General features: G+C 41.1%; 1 protein-coding gene across 4 annotated transcripts in view; it reads left to right on the plus strand.

The window, feature by feature from the left end:
* Nucleotides 1–21,955, plus strand: part of LOC107107053 (neurabin-1-like) — a 70,943-nt gene that overhangs the window by 13,148 nt on the left and 35,840 nt on the right. For all 4 annotated transcript variants that reach the window (XM_015407273.1, XM_015407274.1, XM_015407272.1 and 1 more), the window contains 9 exons: nt 2,069–2,173; nt 2,307–2,424; nt 2,594–2,737; nt 3,529–3,582; nt 5,251–5,480; nt 8,645–8,741; nt 9,004–9,169; nt 9,938–10,089; nt 15,671–15,977. In XM_015407273.1, the coding sequence (XP_015262759.1) occupies nt 2,069–2,173; nt 2,307–2,424; nt 2,594–2,737; nt 3,529–3,582; nt 5,251–5,480; nt 8,645–8,741; nt 9,004–9,169; nt 9,938–10,089; nt 15,671–15,977 (1,373 nt within the window). The remainder of the gene's footprint in view (nt 1–2,068; nt 2,174–2,306; nt 2,425–2,593; nt 2,738–3,528; nt 3,583–5,250; nt 5,481–8,644; nt 8,742–9,003; nt 9,170–9,937; nt 10,090–15,670; nt 15,978–21,955) is intronic.

Consider the following 21,955-nt stretch of genomic DNA (forward strand, 5'->3'; position numbering starts at 1 on the left):
GCCTAGGCTAGTCCAGTCTTATCAGATCTCAGAAGCTAAGCCAGGTTGGCCCTGGTCAGTATTTGAATGGAAGATGACTAAGAAAGTCCAGGGTTGTAGCGCAGAGGCAGGCTGTAGGAAACCTCCTCTGAATGTTGCTTGCCTTGAAAACCCTAAGGAGTTGCCATAAGTCACCTGAAACTTTTTTTGGTATTTTTATGTGCGCGTGAATGTTTGTGCACCTGGAGGTCATGGCGACCTCTGGTGACTGACCCCTACTGGGGGCCTGGAGGATATTCAGAGAGGTGGCTGAAGAAAGCCTGCCCCCACCTCCCACCTATGATATTTCAAGGAAGTCTCCCATCTAAGTGCTTGCCAGAGTCGACCCTGCTCAGCTTCCGAGATCTGACAAGATTGGGTTTGCCTGGGCTATCCAGGTCAGGGCAAGTCAGCTGCAATTTGATGGTAGTTTCTACCACTACCACTATTGCTTAGAATGCAGTGAAATATTCCATTGAGCAGTACAGTGTTTGCAGCTGTCCATTCACTGGACTTGTTGAAATGTTGCTACTTCTCCCAAACTCTTTGTGTTAGGAGATTAGAAACAGCTTTTGGGCTTGCATGCTCCTTTCTGCACTCTTCTCATTGTGCTAGCCCTCAAAATTAGGATCTCTCCATGCAGTCATTTTCATCTGGTCATGGTGAGCAGTGGAGAAACGAGGCTTATGGGCTTGATAGCTGCTTTTGATCTCGAAGCTCAAGGGGGCTTGAGGGGAAGAGGTACATCTGAACAGACCCATTGGTATGTTGATATGAAGAATATGAACTATGAGGAACTATGAATATAGTAAACACGTATATCCAAGGATGCAGAATTAGGATGATTGAAGTGGCTGTAATTACAGGGTATTTAAGACTGCAATCCAGCACGCAACAGCTAGGCTGCTTAAATCCCATTAAAGCAAGGATTTATTATGTGCAGGATTGCAGCCAAACTTTGCAGCCCAAATAATGTCAATTTAAAGCTGTAGACTGGTAGACCTTTTGGTTTTTTGCTACTTTTTGTGTAAAAAGCATAGACTAGACTTAATAATATGATGGTGTCTTGTAACACTGTTGAGATATTCAAAATATTTCAAGCAACACAACAGTTGTATGCACAGGACAGTGATTTCCTGTTATGGATTCAGTTTTGCCCTGCCATTCTTCAGCAATAGAGCATCCACATTTCTCCTGCTAACAAGCTTTGGGTGATGGAAGGAGAAAATGGCAAGTGCCAGGGGTATGATAGCAGTACAATGGCACTGATGAGGGCGGTAGTTTTGAAAATGCACACCTCATCCACATGATGTGCAACTCTGTTTCGACTGCAGATTTTCAGGAAATACTGTAGTAGAGCAGACGGGAAACTTGGAACAAAGCAAAGTAAATTCTGGAAAACGTATGATTGCAAAATGCCAGTGTGTGGAAGCTCCAAAGAACAGTGCTCCAGTGAGGGCCAAGGTGGAGCAAAACATCTGTGTGGATGTTTCCTGGCCACATGCAATCATGTTTGAATGGAAGTGTACAGTAGGGATGGGCACAAACCCAAAACTGAGGCAAGAGGCCCCCACATGAACCAAGCCAGTCAAGCAAATTTGGTTCCCTCTTTCTCCTGGCCCCGGCTTGCTGCAGCTGGGAGAAAGGGGGGATTGCTTGGGAGGGGTTAAATGACTGGTAGCCCTGCACTGCTCAGCTGTTAGGTTTAAATGGCCCTGAACAGCCGAACCGGGCATAAGTCCGGTAAATGTTCAAGGAAGGCACCTTCCCCGAACACTGGTTCGGGGCTCCCGAACCAGCCCAAGTTCATGCTGGTCTGTGCCCATCCCTAGTATACAGTTCTTAAAGGGTTGATTCCCTTCCCAATGCAGTTTTCCTGTCCACACTCTGTTTTTTAATGTATTGGGAGAGTTGTACAGGCCCAAGACTCATACCAAGTTGAAAGTTCTTCTTATGGCATAGTGACTGAATAAGTTATTGTTTTTGGTAATCTCAGTTTTGGTTTCTCAGTTCAACTACAGTGCTAAATGTTTCTTTCGTTGCCTTTTAGAATCCAAGTAAATGATCAGATCATTGAGGTGGATGGTACGAGTCTCGTAGGAGTAACCCAGTTTTTTGCAGCAACTGTACTAAAAAACACAAAAGGTACAGTCAGGTATGTGTTGCTTTATAAAAATAATTAATGAAGTAGAAGGAAAAGCTCCAAACTAATTTACATGACTTCCTACCAGAAGAATTAGTATAAGAGACTGTTATTTTCTATTAATTGATTGAAGAGTTTTCTTTAGGTTTCTTATTGGAAGAGAAAAACCAGGAACCCAGAGTGAAGTAGCTCGCCTTATTAGTGAGACATTGGAACAGGAGAGATGTTTGCTGGAGCAGCAGTATACCAATGATACAGAACAGGTAGCAATTAAAATGTAATACTGTATATATATTGTAAATATTTGTTCTATATTATTTGTTTAGTAGTATTACTTTGGATTCCTTGATTATTTATGGGAGTAGATATTTTTGTCTTGGATACATAAGTTTATATTTAGTTTCAATAAAGTAATTGTCAATATCTTTTTAGGATGATGATTATGATGATGACGAAGACTCTTTTGAATCACATTTACATGGGAAATCTGTAGAAGTATTTTACCTCCCTGATAACGAAGATATTAATCTCCCACTGGACATGGATTCTACACAGTTTCTTCTGAAGTTCAAAGAGGTGTGATGCACTTTGGGCTGTTAGCAAATTAGCAAATTTCTTTGTAGTAGAAAGGAAACATAACTTTAGTAGTTACATGTGGCTGTAGTTACATGTAGGTGCAGGGTTTTCAATTTATCTTCTGTTGTTACTTGTAGTATTTTATTCCTTATGTCTTATACTAGGATATTAACTGATGTGAAAATCAACTTTGGTTGCCATCTAAAAAGCCATGTGGTTGAATGCAGGTTTTTCCATTTGTACACAAAATATTCTGGTTTTGCTTTTTCTGTAAATGGGGGGGTCCCAGGAGCAGTGAATTGCCCCCCCCCAGGGGGGGCTCCTTAGATCCCAGTATTTATTAGGAAGCTTACTGGGGGTGGGTGGGAATCAATATTAGATGAAGAGCTCACTGAAGGGACCATTGCTATTTTCAACTTCTTTGTGAGCTCTGTGAAAATCTGTTTTTAAGGCTTGGGAGAGCCCCAGAAATCATGTGATATATTGCTGGGGGTAGGGGGTGTTAGCAGAAATCTGGTCATGCAAGAGTTATGGGATGGGTGATTCCTATTTCTCAGGGTCACCTGGACTTTAGAAGCATGTTTGCATATTATTGCAATGGGCTGCTGAAAAAAGAGGGGAGGCAACAAAGATCCCTTCTTCAAGTTCTAGATCCAAGTCTTTATATTTTGACAATTCAAATTTAGGTGAATTAAAAATTGAGAATATGTTTACTGACTTAAATAAAGACATGGTGATACAAGAACCTTTAAAATGTCCTTTGACAAACATATTGTTGTATCATTGTTTAGTTACAGCTAAAACATGCAGTTACAACAGCTGAAGTTAACCAGCTTAAGGAAAAGGTAAGATTTTCTTGTGTAGGCGATTACTAAATATAATGTAATAAATAAAATAAGTACTTTTTCCTCTGAGTAGGAGAAAGGGAAGTTGCTATCCCCTACTTTATGTTGGTCTTCTACAACTGGGATATTGCCTCTCCGTTAGTAAAAAGATGGTTAGAATTAGATTTGCCAGATCTAGACTGGAAAGGGCTTTTATGCATGGTTAACTTTACCAGGTTTAGCTCTTCTGATCAGATTACTGCAAGAGATGAAACTGGTTCAAAAGTAATGGTTTTTAAAATCCATGCATGTGGTTTAATAAAGCATTAATCGTAGGAAAAATACTACTGAACTGTAATACAACTTTAATTTTTTTCTTTCTCTGGCTATGGAATTCTTAAATATAGACGCTCCTTCTTCACGGTCTCTGCACAGGCATACTTATGAGCTTCATACCTGAGTGCCACTTAGAATCTTCTAATGTTATCACTTTCTGTTGCAGGCTCTGCCTCTCCCAAGTCTAGTGCTAGGTTGCATGCCTAGAAGGCTTATACACAACCACTGCATCACTTAGAGCTTTCTCTTCCTTCTGGTCATCAGTGAACAGTCCTTCAAGTTTCCTCTCTTCTTTAGTTTTCCTACTTTCCTATCTGGGGGTGTGGGTTTTCTGTCCCTTCTGCACCAGATCACCTTTAAAAATGACATATTTACCAAAGAATTATAATTGTACCACCAGTTTGAGAGCTGCTGTGTGGGAATATGGGCTGTCAGTACTGGACATGATGGCTCTGTGGCCATCTACCAGACCAAGTCTGTCTCTAAAGTCTGTGATACTAATACTGTCAGCACATCTTCCTGATACTGCGGTCTCTGCTCCCAAGCAACATCTCATCTCTGAACTGAAGGCATTGAAATTGAAGCGTTGGGCACATTCTCCTTTGCGGCTGAGAATGTAAAAAAGAATAAGAAATGCCATTCCTATGATACTAATGTAAAAGGAGCACAACTGCGTGTTCTACTTCTTATATGTAGCAGTGTTGGAAGTTCAGAGCTACCAACACAGATTGCCAGAGCTTCCTCCATCCTGACCCCTGGTTTCCTAATCACCAACAATGATCACCACAGCTTCTTCTATCCCAACTCCTGGTATTATTTCCTCAACGAGTGGTAGATACAACAGTTAATTCCTTTTCCCTGGTTGCTCTGGTTTGTATTTTCTGAAGTACAATTGATTTGCTCATTTTTGGAAGACCAAAAAGAAAATACATCATAGGATGCGCACATGGCCTTATTCCCTAGGATTCGGTTGTCTTCCAAAAGCTCATCACCTTGGATAGATTCCCCAAGAGGTCAGTCCCACTTGAGTCATCTTGATATTTTCTACCCCAGAATCTGGGGCTGTCATTGAGACCAATAGCAAGCTTCTTGGTACCAAAGTCCTCTGTGCTTTCTCTCCCCTCAGTTCTCTTAACAGTGTGATGAGGGCAGACAGATATTACCCTCTGGGCTGGGTCTACTACTTGACCCTTTCTTCCAGAGGTTGTTCATCCTCTTCTGATTGTTAACTTACCAACAACTGGAGAACTGCATGTAACCGGAGGTTGAGATCAACAGCTTCTCTGTCTAGATATGAAAGTGCTACTAGATATGAAAGTGCTACTCATATTCTGATGATGATTTGTTTTAAAGTTAAAAGCAACAGAAGATGAAAAGATTGAATGGGAATTAAGTAAATCTCAGCTCCAGGAAACTTTAGAAGAGCACAAAGAAAAAATAAAGAAATTGGAGACCTATTGGTTAGAAGCTCAAAGTTTGTGTAAGACAGTAAATGAGCATCTTAAAGACACCCAGGAACAATATGATGCCCTGGAGAAAAAATACAACAAGGCCAAGAAATTGCTCAAAGAATATCAGCAGAAGTGAGTATTTTATTATTTCCTTTTAGTTAAGCTCACAGTAGTTTGTGTCTGTCAATTCTTTTATGTACTGTATCAAAAGCTGTGCATATCCGAAAAATCTTGGAGTTTGTGTGGGGCGAGAAGCAAAATTTATAGAAATGGCAATGCCAGTGCTTCATGTTTTGATAGTCAGATGGTACAAAGTTTTTGTGTTCAGTAGCTGTGGGAATGGGAATGTGTAGTGTATGATAAGAAACCTCTATATAATGTAATGAAGCTTCCTTATAAGGTCTGTTGTGGTCAGTATTGTCTACTCAGACTGACAGTGCATGTCCAGTTTGTCAGGTGGAGGTCTTTCACGTCACCTCCTACTTGATCCTTTTAGCTGGAGAGGCTGAGGATGGTACCCAGCACCTTCTGTGTGCTGAGCAGACGATCTCACTGAGCCACAATGCATCAGAATGTATCTATACATTTCCTGACCTTGGTCTGTACTGAGTAGGTTTTCCAAAAACATTTTTTGTTTAAGTTACAGTTCTGGTAGCTTATCAGATGCCACCCACTGACAGTTTCCAGGGCATCAGGCTACTTGAGTTGTTTTTTTTTGCTGGCAGCTCAAACACAGCAGCTCGAGCACAGCAGAGTGGTAATACAGCTAGAATTCTGAGAATACAGAGAGGGAGAAAAAATCCTACCCTTCTGCTACTTCCAGCCCCCCCCCCCCCAAAAAACTGAAGTTGGTAAGGGGAGTGAGGAGCCTGTGAGAGGGCACTAACTTGGAAGCTGATTTCCTGTGGTAGAGAGCGAGAATGGCTGCTTGAAATCGTGAGGCATTGTCTTGGTAACCAAGATGATGGCGGAAATCTTGCAATATGACCATTATGTTTTTTGGGAGGGGTACAAAGTTGGGGTGCAGTTTTTGAAATCAGGTTTTGTGCGTATGTGAGGGTTCCTGTTAATATATAAAACCTTTTCTACCCGTCACAGCCTTGGTGCATGGCTTTCACTGTCCTAATGACTTTACTATTATATTTAGAAAATCCACAAGGCTTAGCGTTTTAAGTAAAAGGGAAATTTAATTTTAAAGGAAATCTGATTTCATGTGGCATTAGAACTTTATAGTTCCAAAATCGGCAAAAGAACATAAAAATAGAAACATCCAAGATTTTCTCAACACAGATATCTCCTATACGTGCCAGGGTTTCCAGAACTTGTATTGTTTCACTTGTTTCAAACCATTGCAAAGGGTTTTAGAATGTAGCTACCCATAGTTAGGGGTGTGAGAAAAAACAACAACTCTGCCCATTCAGATTCTGCCTAATGGGGCAGAATCAATTTCGGCTGGCAGTAAGACTCACGCATGTCAGTTTCATCAGTACCAGAAGATCCAGCCGAATGTCAATTTCAGCCCCATTATATCCTATGGGCCATTGAAGTCAATGGCGAAAACATAGGGGCTGGAGGGGAGGGGGCTTGAGGGAGAGCCTCCAAACTCTCAGGGTAGCTACTGGAGCCTGTCCCCAAGATACCAACCACGTTTCAAGAGCATTGGACCAGGGGGTCCAATTCTATGAGCCCTCAAACAGGTTGCCCCTATCCCCTCCATTGTTCTCTATGGTGGGAAAACAGTTACTTTTTTCCCACCATAGAGAACAATGGAGGGGATAGGGGCAACCAGTTTGGGGGCCCGTAGAATTGGACCCCCCCTGGTCCAATGTTCTTCAAACTTGGTTGGTATCTCGGGGAGAGGCTCCAGCAGCTATCCTGAGAGTTTGGAGCCTCTCCCTCAAACCCCCTCCCCTCCAGCCCCCAGAATATACCCTATGTTTTTGCCATTGACTTCAATGGCCTATAGGATATAATGGGGCCGAATTGCCGCCAAAATTTGATGGCAAGCCAATTCAGATCAGAGAATCTGAATCGGCCTGCAGCAGCCTGAAAGGGGTCTGAATGGGCCATTTTCGGGGGTGCATTCGGTTCAGACGAACCAAATGCACATCCCTACCCATATTATACTAGGGATCTGGCAGTGTCAGGCAAACAAGGCATTTGCATAGGCATCAGGAACTGGAGGGGGGAGAAGCGAACTTGCTAGGATTCAGTTCTTTCTTTTTGCAGAGAAAACAGTCACTCTCAAGTCAGTCAGTATGGAACCACAGATTGCTGAGATGTACTCAGGAAAATTAGAAAGGCCTTGAAAAGATCAAATGGAAAAGGGTAAAACGTGAATGTCTAGGGTCTGTCTAGCAACAATATTTTGAATGGGTGGGCGGCAGAGAAGGAATTCCAAGAAAGGAACAGAGACAGCCAAAGTCCGCAAAGTCTCAGCAGTACTGATCAGAGAAATGGAGAATCATGCCTTTCCTGTTTGTCGCAGAGAGCAGGATGTAGGACAAATAAACAGTCTGATACAAACAGGGAAGTTTGGGATCCTCAGAGGAAAAAATGAAGCCAGTCAAGTTAAGTTGGTAAACTCTAAAACAGTTTGGCCCGATATAGGTTGGTCTGTCACACTTGTTTTCAGAGCTTTTGTGGGGAACAGGACACAGATGAAGAATGCTTGAAAATAGCTTTTGCAGTATGAAAGAGGCCACCTGTTCCTCTGATGAGGGGAGAGAATGTTGCTTCAAGAGAGCATGGACGAACAGGTTGACAGTTAAGGAAAGTGAGTGGGATGAAAGTGGAAAAAGCAAAGAATACATAGGAATGGGAGAAAATGTTGATTAAGAGGCTAGTGTACATGTACCCTTAATTCTATCTGCTGCTTAGAAATTTAGAAGCATTTATTAGTTGAATATATTGGAATAGTTGGATTGTGAGATTATAGAAACAAAGGTGTTATAGACTAATCATTCTGAGCACGTAGGTTAAAGGACTTGAGCTAAAAATATGGAAATCTGTTTCCCTTTTCAGATAAAACAAGAAGTCCAGTGGCACATTAAAGATTAGATACCTTTATTCCAGCATAAGCTTTCATGAGTCACAGCTCATTTCTTCAGCTACTATGAAGAAGAAATCACATTCCACGTTTTATAGGGGAAATTGCTGAAGTGGGGGAGAGTAGGGGGCAGACAAAGGCTTGGTGTGAATCCCATTATACATCTTTTAGGTGTTGTTCTAAGTGTAAGTGTAAGATGTAAGATCTTCTAATTGCACAATGGGAATTTTGCCTGTTCCCCCAACAGAGAAACAGAATTTTTGAAGAAAGAAGAGGACCATATAAAACATCTTTACGAGAAAGACCAGGAACATATAAATCACCATAAAGTATTGCAGGAGAAGGTAAGTCATGATGGCTTTTAAACATTTTTTGCAAGTTATACTACTTTTTGGGTTTTAACTGTAGAAAAGAGCAAGAGTCCACTAGCACCTTAAAGTCTAACAAAATATGTGGCAGTGTATGAGCACATACCCTGCCACATAGTTTGTTAGTCTTTAAGGTGCTATTGGACTCTTGCTCTTTTCGACTGCTACAGTGAGACTAACATAGCTATCCATCTTGATCTATCTTTTGGTTTTTAAAATTGAATTCTAATATTTTTAGATTACAGAGCTTGAAGATAAATTAAAATTATATGAGGGTGCCCCTTATGTGTTTGGGAATGGCTTAGAGGCTGCTGCTCCAAGCCTTGAACATCTGACAGAACACTTGGAAGTAAAAGAGAATGTTCAGGAAATTGAGATTTCAATGGAGAAACTAGATTTTTCTGGTAAGTAAATGGAATATGCTTATGTGATTGTTTTTCAACACTTCTTTTGGCTTTCTTATCATTGTAAAAGATGTAATTTACAGTGCAATCCTGAACAGAGTTACACCCCTCTATTTCCATTCACTTCACAGGATTTAGAAGGGTATAACTCTGTTTAGGATTGCATGGTTAATTTCTTAAATTAGTTGTAAACTGCATTGCTAGAAAGGGTGATGCAGCTTCTCAGTTGTTAAATGAGAGAATGATAAATCTTGTTACTTAACTGGAAGGAATTAATAGGTGAAGATGTTATATTTTCAACAATGGAACATTGTACTCAAGATAACTTAGGTTTGGGGGAAGTTACCAGTGTGTTTTGTGTTGTCATCTTTTGCTCGTAAAGCAGGTGTGCCTTCTCTTAAGTATGCAGGAGTCAGGATTGTCCCTTTGTCCTGTACTGTGGGATGATAGTATTGTATGCATTGGCGGGGGGCGGGGGGGTGGAGTAGTGCTGAGAGAGTATCCATGCTTAGACAGGAGTCAAGTAGCTCCTTAAGGTATAGCAAAACTTATTTCAGTGTAAGCTTTGTTAGAGCTGACTTCAGCCATATGAAATGTACAACCATTGGGCCTTATATACAGTAGGGGTGGGGATTTTGGCTATAGAAATTCAGATTACTTAGAATCTTTAATGCTAGTATATGAACGAGCATTAGCAAAACGTCTTTAACCCTAGAAGTTGTGTTGCTGGACTATCCTTTTTTAAATGTAACACTGAATTTGTTGCAGATTTTGATGCTTTCCTTGAGGACACATCAAGGTTAGACACCAGTGCACATAAAGCAAAAGCTCAACTTGCTTTGAAAGTGAAACGTCAGCCACCTTCTCGGTCAAAGCGAAAAGAATCCCTTGGAGCTGGACTGAAAGATGCCAATTCACAGGTACAGGATTATTATTATTTTTCAGTTTCAGTTTTCACAGGTCCTCTGATGAATGCATTCATAGTACTTAATTTAGTTATGGTAGCCATTCAGGAATTTCTTGAAAAATAGGCTTAGATTCAGGAAACCCCTTATGTAATTAGGCCATTATGGCTCTGAATTCAGAGCAGGTACTCTGGTTCTTCTTCCCTGCTGCCCAGTTGCAATCTTCCACACCACATTGTATGCAATTGCTGTCCCTCTTCATCCTGTGGAGCAGTTGGGGAACGGGGAGCTGTAAGAGCCTGTAACTGGAAGGAAGAGGCAGACCACCTGTGGTATACAGGCCCACTCATGGGTCTTTGGATCATATCAAAAAGTAATTTTGGACTGAATAATTTCCTGATTTGGGGTTCTGAAATTGAAGAACATCCTGTATGCATTTAAGAATTATCAGTAATGTGCTCCAATAAGCCAGCAGTGTGTTGCAGTCCAGTGCTAGGAAGCCCGCATGGTTGGCACAGATCTTCTAATTTTTATAATTACCATTGTTAACCTGTAATTGAAAAGCTGTTTTGCAGACAAGCTTAGTGACATGACAGAACTACCTTTTTTCCCCTCTTCCAGCAGGCAAAGCACAGAGAGTCCCTTGTTTCTTTGTTCCGATACCTTTCCGAGCAAATAAAGAAGTCCATTTAGCTATAGTGTTCATAGCTAAACAGTGTGTAGGCAACTCTCTCCACCCACCCCCCTTCTTGGCAGCTTTTCACTAATTTTCTGGTCTCAGTTGATGGTGCATTTCCAGAGTTCGGTAAAATAATTGCAAATAATAGTAAGAACATTCCAAAGAGTTCATGAAGTCCCATTAAAAAATACGTGGAACCAATAAAGGGGAGGAGAGGATGCTTTAGGTATGATTCACTCGCTGCTTCTCTGTATGCTGATGACCCATTGCTACTCTCCCACCACCACCCGGGTATGCACTGTCTATGTCTTAAAAATTAGTCTTGTTCTGAGAACAAACAACATGTCTAGGGCAGAGAGGGGGAGATGGTCATGTTTAATGATACAGCAGCTGTATGTTTGTGTGCACTCTTATGTGTGCATGCATACTGTAGTATAGCTTAAATGATCAAGAGTATTTTAGTTACCTAGCCATACTTCAACTACAGCCTGCATTCATTTTTAAAGATTCTTTCAGACACCCTTGGATAACATGAGCCAGTGCAACCTGGACCATCCTTTAACCTTTGGGAATTGGTGATATTATTGGATACTCCTTCCTGTTAGCCCCCCTGCTCTCTTGTGTACAAATCCTTCCTCCTCTCCAAAACAAAGTTTGCTCTTACACCTGGGTTTTGAGACCCATTAAAATATAAACAAATAGTGGGACAGATTAAAAAAGAAGAAAGCGATCTGAAGAAAGACCCACAGTCAAAACAATTAAGGTTTAAAATCATGAAATTACAACATCAATTAAACTGTCTGTTAACACAAGAGCTAGCCCAAAAAATAAAGTATGCAAGACATTATTTCTTTGAGAAAGCGAATAAGCCCTTACGGTGGTTATCCTATCGGTTGAGGAGAAATAAGGAGAAGAAATTGATAAAAACATTAAGGAATGATCAAGGGGAAAATTGCTTTTGTATGGAAGAGCTCAAAAGAAGTATAGAGAAATTTTATAAAGATTTATATGAACAAAAAGAACAAAATGTGCAAGAAATAGATTCTTTCTTGAATAAATATAATAAGAAAATTTACGGAAGAACAAAGGAGAGCATTAAACGAGCCAATCACAATGTGCGAAATAACGGAAGTTATTAAGAGGCTAAAGACAAGGAAAACACCAGGGACAGACGGGTTGCCGACGGAATTCTATCAGACATTTTGAAGTCAAATTGATGCGCCTCTGAAAATGACAATACAAAATATTATCGAAAAGAAAAGGATTCCAAACTCCTGGAAAGAAGCTCTAATTACTTTAATTCCTAAACAAGAAGCCGACTTAACGCAGATAAAAAACTATAGGCCGATCTCATTACTTAACATTGATTATAAAATTTATGCTACAATATTAGCTACTAGACTAAAGAGAGTGTTACAACAAACAATACATTCTGACCAAGCAGGTTTTTTTACCACAAAGATACTTGAGAAATAATGTGAGGATGATACTAAATGTGCTGGAATTTTACGAAGCTCACCCTGAAAAACGGCTAGCTCTTTTATTTCTTGACGCTGAGAAGGCATTTGATAACGTTAGTTGGGAGTTTATATTGAGACAACTTAGGCATTGGAATTGTGGGGATATATTTTTTCAAATGATACATGCGATCTATCAACAACAAGAGGCAAAAATAACGTTTAATGGAGACACAACTACAAAGTTTCAAATACAGAAGGGGACAAGACAGGGTTGTCCACTGTCGCCTTTATTGTTCATTTTTGCAATAGAAACGCTTAATGATATAGTGAGAGTGGACCCCCTAATTAAAGGGCTAAATGTCAAAGGAGAACAATTTAAATTACAGGCATACGTGGACGATTTAGTATTTATTTTAGAAGAACCCCTAAAATCAATTGAACAATTGGTACACGTGTTACAAATATACGGTCAGGTGGCAGGCTTAAAGATAAATTTCCAAAAGTCTAAAATACTAACAATGAACTGTTCAAAGGCAACTGAAGAGGCAATACAAAAGCAGGTTTTGTAATAAGTAAGAAAATTAAATACCTAGGGGTGTTGTTAACAAAACAATGTAGCTCATTATTTGAAGATAATTACAAAAGAATGCTCTTGGAAGTTAAAAAAGATTTGGAAAGTTGGAAAGATTTACAAATATCGCTGTTAGGCAGAGTTGCCACAGTCAAAATGAGTATTCTTCCGAGTCTAATGTTTGTATTTCAAACATTACCTATTATTAGGAGTCAGAAGTTTTTTAGAGAATTAGAAAAGATCATTTCTTCTTTTATTTGGCAGTCGAGGAAGCCGAGATTTAAATTAAAGATGATGCAGAACAGAAAAGAGAAAGGTGGTTTCGGCTTGCCTGATTGGGATCTATATCACAAGGCCTCGGCCATGGTGTGGATAAAAGAGTGGGTGACACTCAAATATCAGAGTTCTGAGGCTAAAGGGGCACAATCTTCTGATGGGGTGGCACGCCAGTTTCTGGTATAATAAAGAAAGGAAATATTTCGAAAGTCACTATCTAAGGGGCTCTCTATTAAAGGTTTGGAGAGAGGTTAAACAGCAATATTATGAGAAAATACCGAGATGGGTATCAACCATAGAAGCCTTGGTGAAACCAACTTTGTATGTTCATGAAAAAAGGTGGTCCTATGATGATTTATTAGATAATAAGAATAACTTGAAATCAACAGATAGTTTGAAAGCACAAAATATAGAATTGTCGTGGTTACAAATTATGCATTTACAAGCTAGATACAAAGAAGACCAGAAAGTTGGGTTTTATGACAAACCAACAGATTTTGATAAGATTTGGATTAACTCGGAAGACCAGCTGATGAAGAATGTATATAGAAAATTGTTAGATGGGAAGATGCAAGAGGAAGTGGTGAGGGCTAACATGAGAGCTTGGAATAGAGACTTAGGGTATAATATAGAGTAAGATAAAAGGCTGAAGATATGGGAGATAAATATGAAATCCACTAGAGCAACTCCTTTTAAAGAAAATATCTATAAAGTTATACATAGATGGTATCTACACCCATCTAGATTAGCAAAATATTCTAAGACATCGTCCAATATATGCTGGAAATGTAGACAGAATGTCGTCACATATTTCCATATGTGGTGGATGTGTTGTAAGGCTTAAAGAATATTGGGGGAAGATCGGAGAGATGCTAAAGGAAATCATGGAGGTTACAATACCATTAAAACCTGAACTCTTCCTACTTAATATTATTCCCGAAATATATGGGAAAGGGGGGGGGGATTTGTTGTTACACTGTATAACTGCACCAAGAATAATTTACGCCAAGTATTGAAAAACAGATAAAATTCCAGATAAGTTAGAGGTGATACAAAAATTACTTGAGGTCGCCAAAATGGATAAAATATGTATATTAAAAGGGAAAGATGAAGTTGTGTTTGGAAAAAAATGGGGAAAACTATACAAATGGAAACTAAAAATGAAGGGCCAGGAAAGGACTTGAGCTATGGAAAATGGAAGGAAATGTGGCTGTATGCTCGTCTGTGTAAAAATGTATAATTAGCACATGTTGTTGGGTGTTGGTTGGTGGATAAAATCAAATAAAAATTAAAATTAAAAAAAAATGAAACCTAGTCAGCTTAACCATAGTTCACTTGGGTGACAGTGGTTAGTGCTGTAAGGGAGAGGAGCAGGAAGAATTCATGCTCAAGAGAACATGGTCTGCAGGGAGAGCATAGTGTGCATCCAGCAGCCGACTCCTAATCCCTTGATCAAGGTTAAGGGGCAGATTGAGTTATATGAACAACGTTAACGTACATAAATTAAAATGTGTTAATATTCCTGTTTGTGATACATCATCATCATCATAATAATAATAATAATAATAATAATACTTTCCATTTATTAATCGCTTTCCCCAGTGGGCTCAAAGCGATGTACAGTTACTCAATATAGACAAGGGACTAACAATGTTTGTAGGGGATAGGGAAGACAACATATATTCATTTAATTGCATACGCTGTCACTGCCCGGTGTAGACATTTTCTGGCTTGGCTCCGTCGTTTTCCGCACGGCTGCTTGTTGACCAGGCTTCAGGACCCGTATGTCAATCACCACACTGCCACCGCCTGGCCGGAACATCCACTGCAGGGATTCTTTGTAGCCGAGAAGTTTTTTTCGCCTTTTCCAAACCTCAACCAGAAAGTCCGACCGTCAGCTAACACCCTCTCACAAGGGATATTGGTGTGCCCACCCTCTCTAAGGAGTGGTTCCCATTTTATCTACTCGCCGAAGCTTTCGAATCGCTGGGTGGACGATGACTTACAAAATGGTGTTACTTTCCCCGATTTTCACCTTAGTTTTCTGGCGTTTATATTGCTAATATGGAATATCGAGAGCCAGATTAAGTTATACTTCATAGTTAGATTTATTCTGTTACCTGTAAAATAAGGTAGTAAGGATGGAGTTTAATAGAGGAATCTATAGAATAATTCATATGTTCATGCAGCAGTGTAGTGTAAATTGCTTCTGCCTGATTGGGGTTCCACACATATGCAGCAGTGTTTGAATAAGCTTTCCATAACATGGCATGCGGATTACATGGTAAAGTTCCCTTTCCTGTGCTGCTGCTCCTCTCTCGGGATGAGCATTTAGTGTGCATTACTAGCGCTGCCAGATCCTTGGTAGGACATTTGGAGCTGCAGGAATTTTACCACTCCGTACAATTGATGTGGGAAGCCAGTTCAAGCTGTGTCCCCAAACATGAGAAATTATTTTCTGCTGCAACTAGAGAGGGAAAGAATTAAAGATGGATTTAAACTGTAGAAATACTCGATCAGAACTACACTGAATGTTTTGCAGTGAAAAATAGTTGAGTTTTATGTTTTTAAAATTTAATTTTAAACATGTTAATTTTAAAATATTTTCAGGATGATGATTCAGAGGAAATTGTCCAGAGCAAGTTTTCAGAAGTGACAGAAAAGTTAACATCACCACAGCAGAACAATGTGGATGAAAGAGTTGATAAATATGAGCGTGCTGAAAGCACAGATAGCTTATTAGAGTCCAGTCCATCAGTTTCTGTGCACTCTTCTCCAGTTTATAAGCCGCACACAGAAAATAGTTCTGGAAATACTCATTCTCCTTCTAATGATGATGCAACTCTAAATTCTCCTTCAGGATACTGCAGAAATGTTAAGCAAAGAGAATCAAAGAGCAAAGGCAAAGTGGGCAAAGGTAACTTATTTGTGTGATAGAAATTCCCTGCTACGTACTATTCTGCCTGTCTGTTCTGCAGATCTACATAGCTACAGTGGCACAGAAAACAGTATTACTTAGGAAGAACAAGTTTTATTAACCTGGAGTTCTACTGGAATCCTGTTACAGCAAATGACTACAGTATATTAGTACAATGTTGATGATTCTTGTTTGGAAGGTTGCTTAGTGCCCTCTAGGATGACATGTAGCCGAGCTGTACTTTCTGGCCATGTCATCTGTGGTTCATAATGGCTGTTGCTAGTAAAGATGTAAACTTTCAAGACATTTTGAAGCCACGGGGGGGACGGGACATTTTTTGTGGGGAGATTGAAATGTTGGGGGTAAATGAAATATATGCAGTACTTACTAACCTATCAAACCTGTGTTTTTACCCACTGCACCATATACATTACTTACAACTTAGGTAGCATATAAAATTGGTACTATTTGGCATCTTTGTGGCATTTAAAAGCTTAAATAACTTCATTTTCTATTAAAAAAAGGGCATGCCTTTAGAAGGAGTTGCAAATTGCTGCACCATGTGCTACCCATAGCACAAATATCTTTAATTTTTGCCATGTGTGTGTGAGAGAAAAATAAATGTTTCTTAAATATTAAAAAGAAATGACCATGTCCATACAGAGAAAGCTAATATCAAACAATAGAAAACATATATCCAAAACCGTCTATTGAATAAGTCCAAAAGCATGAGATCCCATTTATTTAAACCTTAACCAGCTAAATTGTTGATAATCTATGCAAAGGACTCCTTTATTAGAAAGGAGAGTCAAAACTAGTGACCATAGCTCCAAATGATCTACCTGAGTCATAATACCAGGAACTCCAAAAAAGAACAGATTGGGGGGGAAAAGTTGAGAGTAGAAAACAGATTTTGTAGTAATCAGAAGAAATTGTGTTTGGAAAGAAATTCTCTCATGTAATCACAATAGCTAGGACTACCAGCCAGTATGGGTGTTAAACTAAACTTTATAATATTGAAAATACTAAATTCTTTATTAACGTGTTAACCACATTATAGCATATTGTTGTCAAAATTATTTATGTTTAAACAAAACAAAAAGCCTGCAAATGCTGTATAAGTCTACACTATAAGAGTTTTTTTCAGTACACCTCAAAAATACCTAGTTTTTCTGTTGGAAATCTTGAAAAAGTCCTCACAGTTTTTCATGGTATATAGTTTGATGTGAAAAACCTTTCCTTAAGTAGTGTTTTATGTATGCATATGCTGTCGAGTCAGAACCAACTTATGGTGACTCCAGCAAGGGCCTTTCAAGGCAAGTGAGAAGCAGAGGTGGTTTGCCATTGCCTTAAGAACATAAGAGATGCCAATGTTGGATCAGGCCAAAGGCCCATCCAGTCCAACACTGTATCACACAGTGGCCAGAAATACCAGTGCCATCAGGAGGTCCACCAGTGGGGCCAGGACATTAGAAGCCCTCCCACTGTTGACCCCCCCCCAGCACCAAGATGACAGAGCATCACTTGCCCCAGAGTCCCTATCTATACCTTGTGGCTAATAGCCACTGATGGACCTCTGCTCCATATGCTTATCTAATTCCCTTTTGAAGCCGTCCATGCTTGTAGCCACCACCACTTCCTGTGGCAGTGAATTCCAAGTGTTAATCACTCTTTGGGTGAAGAAGGACGTCCTTTTTCTCCAAGCTAAAGAGCCCTAAGCGCTTTAACCTTTCCTCATAGGGAAAGTGTTCCAACCCTTTTATCATTCGAGTTGCCCTTTTCTGCACTTTTTCCAAAGCTATAATATCCTTTTTAAGGTGTGGTGCCCAGAACTGCACACAGTATTCCAAATGAGGTCTCACCATTGATTTATATAGGGGCATTATTATATTGGCTGATCTGTTTTCAATACCCTTCCTAATAATCCCCAGCATAGCATTGGCCTTCTTTATTGCAGTCACACACTGTCTCGACATTTTCAGTGAGTTATCCACTACAACTCCAAGATCTCTCTCTTGCTCAGTCTCTGCCAGTTCAGACCCCATCAATGTGTATTTATATTTAGGATTTTTGGCTCCAATGTGCATCACCTTGCACTTGGCCACATTGAACCCCATTTGCCATGTTGACGCCCACTTGCCCATCTTTGACAGATCCCTTTGGAGTGCCTCACAATCCTCACTGGTTTTCACCACCTTGAACAACTTTGTATCATCCGCAAATTTAGCCACTTCACTGCTTACTCCCATCTCCAAATCATTAATGAACAAGTTAAAAAGCAGTGGACCAAGTACTGATCCCTGTGGTACCCCACTGCTTACCACCCTCCACTGAGAAAATTGCCCACCTACACTCACTCTCTGTTTTCTATGAACTAGCCAGTTTTTGATCCATAAAAGGACTTGTCCTTTTATCCCATGATTTTTGAGCTTGCTTAGGAGCCTTTGATGAGGAACTTTATCAAAAGCTTTCTGGAAGTCAAGGTAAACAATATCTATTGGATCCCCCTTGTCCACATGTTTGTTCACCCCCTCAAAGAACACTAATAGGTTAGTGAGACAAGATCTTCCCTTACAGAACCCATGTTGAGTCTGCCTCAATAGGTTTTGTTCATCTATGTGCCTACTAATTCTTTCCTTAATAATGGTTTCCACCAATTTACCCGGTATCGACGTCAGACTGACTGGCCTGTAATTTCCCGGATCTCCTCTGGAACCCTTTTTAAAGATGGGAGTGACATTTGCTACCTTCCAGTCCTCAGGAATGGAGGCAGATTTTAAGGAAAGATTACATATTTTTGTCAGGAGATCCACAAGTTCACATTTGAGTTCTTTCAGAACTCTCGGATGTATGCCATCTGGGCCTGGTGATTTATTAGTTTTTGAGTTGTCTATCAGTTTTAGGACCTCCTCTCTCGTCACCTCAATCTGACTCAGGTCTTTCAACACTCCTCCCAAACTCAGCGGTTCTGGAGTGGGCAAGCACTTCTCATCTTCCACAGTGAAGACGGAGGCAAAAAATGCATTTAGCTTCTCAGCCTTCCTCTGCAGAATCTTCCTTGGTAGTCTCGCATCAACTCTGGTGGTATCAACTCGGCTTAGCTTCCGAGATCTGATGCCATCAGGCATGCTCCCCCTCTGTGCTTCAATTATCTGCTTCATGTTTGTCAACTTCATGCAGTTTCTGTTGTTCCTATTTGAAGAGCAGCCAGGTTAGGTTCATTTTGCAAAGTCCGTTCACTTTATTAACAGATGCATCTATACAGCTCATAGGCGTTTAGACAATACAAAGTTATGTAAAATGCAAAGTTATATAAAATACAGGATTTAAGATAAAATACAAAACCAATCTACAACCTAAATATCTTTATAGTTTCCAGAATTTACACAAATTATCAGATTAACAAAAATCTAAAACAATTTTCAAATGACATTGAAGGCTAACTGTTCCAGAGTAGTAATAAACCTGGTTTTGAATAACTGTCTGGAAGCCTTATGGCTACAGATAGATATGTTTCATCTTCAGATCTTCAACGTGGTCTCTGTGCTTCACACCCATGGGATCTAGTGTGCACACGCTGGATCGATCGGTGCTGTAGCAAGCTCTTTTAATGGATTTTCGCACCCAGTCCCTCGGGCATGTGCAGGAACCCCACCGCGCATGCCCAGAGGGGTGGGCGCGGACATCCCGCCAGTTCCTTTCTTACCACCGCGTTGAGTAGACCTCTTCTTCGTCGGTCTGATCGGTTCGCTGTTAGCTCACCTCACAGCTCTTAGGAATTATTTCCAAACTTCTTTTACTTTATTTTTTGTTTCTTCTTCAAAAACAGTTGAAAAAATATATTTTGCTTTCGGTTGAGGGGACTTTACCTCAGGCCTTCGGGCTACCCCCCCCCTCAAACGTTCCCTCATCTTCTTTTCTTTTATATGGAGAAAAAGGGGATTTTTAAATAGGTGCAGGGGTTGCGGTAGCAAACTTTCTCCTCCCGACCGCCATACCCTCTGCATTTTTATCCTCGGAGAGTCTCACCAGCCAGAGTCCTGTCGCCACTGTGCACGTTTCTCCAACCAAACGAGAAAAAAAGTGCTGCGCACCTTAAAGTGGCGCTGCTTGAATTGGCCCTTGCTCTTGCCTCAGCGATGGAGGAGAGACCGTCAACATCGACAGCTCCGGCATCAAGACCTGCCTCTGATGTCGACCGCCCGACGCCGAAGCTATCACCATCGAAGGCACAATCGTCCGCTTCCACGCCAGTCAAAAAGAAGGCTAAGGCAAGTAAGGATCACAAGTCCGCTAAGAAGGGCACCTCCAAGCCCCTGAAGGCGGCAAAGAAGGGGAAGGAAGCAGTGTCTGCACTGGGTGATGCCCCTATAGTGCCTCCTGCTCCAACAGCAGTATCGATATCGAAGGCCCAAGCCCCTCCACCGATACCGACCATCCAAATATTGGATTCCCCCGTCCAATAAATGGAGCGTCCTTACTCTGACATCGACACGGCGAAGCTCCTAAGTCACCAAATGGGTGCAGAGCTTTCCCCCACTCATTCGACTTTGTTGACATCGATGGTATCGGAAGCTCCCGACATAGATCCATGTCGGCATCAATATACTTCATGTGACATGCACCCTCCACATCTGCAAGGTCAATCTGTCGATATCGACGACTGAGACTACAGGGACGGCTCTCACAGACAGGCTGCTGCTTTGTCTCACAGACGTCCACGGTCCAGAAGTCGCTCCCCAAGAGTCTTCTTGCCCCCCCCCACCACCAATGTCGTGGCATCAATGACAGTTGAGGCACCTGTATGGTGCTTATCCACCATCCATGCCGTGGTTGACTCCGGCGGGCTACTCTGATTGGGATCGCTATTCATCCCACTCTGTTCATAGGTCGAGATCGCCCCACAGGTCTAGACTTTCAGCATCTCTGTCCCGTCCTCCTATAGTCGATCCTTCCCATCATACTCTGGAACTAGGTCGTCCTCTCAACCCTCCGGTCACTCCAACCCCGATCGTCCCTGTCGTCCAAACAACTTGTCAACAGGACACTTCGGTCCAAATACCGCATGACGCCTCCGACTTCATAGAGGAGGACTCAGATACAGAGGCTTCTGAAGCTCATACCTCTCCCAACCATACATCTCCAAACCAGGATGTTGCTGAGGACTTACCTGTATCCCCATCCGACAACCTTACCTCTTACACTGATCTAGTCAAAAGGATGGCCCACTCTTTAGGCCTCTCTGTCATCCAGCAACATCCGCAGGCTACAGATGCAGTTTATGACATAGTTCAGCTTGATACCTCTTCCACCCTGGCATTGCCCATGTCTTCAGTCCTTCTGCAGGCGGCGAAGTCACCATGGCTAAAACTTTCATCTGCTCCTGTGTCCACAAGACGACTGGACCGCATGTACAGGGTACAAGTGGCAGATGCTGAATTCCTCTTCTCGCACCCTCAGCCAAACTCGATGGTGATTACATCTTCCTCCAAATCCAAGAGGTCGCATTCCTCACCTTCTGACAAGGAAGGAAAGAAATTAGATGCGTTTGGCAGGCACTTCTACTCCACAGAAGCATTGGGAGGCAAGGCTACTAACTACCTTGCCTGTATGAACCGGTATCAATACACTCTCTGGGAAAGGTTCTCTGAAATTCTCAGCCACCTCCCAGAGGACAAACTTCAAGCAGCCAGAGTCATACAAAAAGAGGGGATGGTGTTGGCAAAACAACAGCTCAACACTACTAAACATGTCCTCGAGGCGTCTTCAAGAACAATGGCTTCTGCAATAGCTCTCAACTGGGAAAGGTTCTCTGAAATTCTCAGCCACCTCCCAGAGGACAAACTTAAAGCAGCCAGAGTCATACAAAAAGAGGGCATGGTGTTGGCAAAACAATAGCTCAACACTACTAAACATGTCCTCGAGGCGTCTTCAAGAACAATGGCTTCTGCAATAGCTCTCAGAAGACATTCCTGGCT

The sequence above is a fragment of the Gekko japonicus genome, unplaced genomic scaffold (assembly GCF_001447785.1).
Source record: "Gekko japonicus isolate JY-2015 unplaced genomic scaffold, Gekko_japonicus_V1.1 scaffold66, whole genome shotgun sequence".
Classification (NCBI taxonomy): domain Eukaryota; kingdom Metazoa; phylum Chordata; class Lepidosauria; order Squamata; family Gekkonidae; genus Gekko; species Gekko japonicus.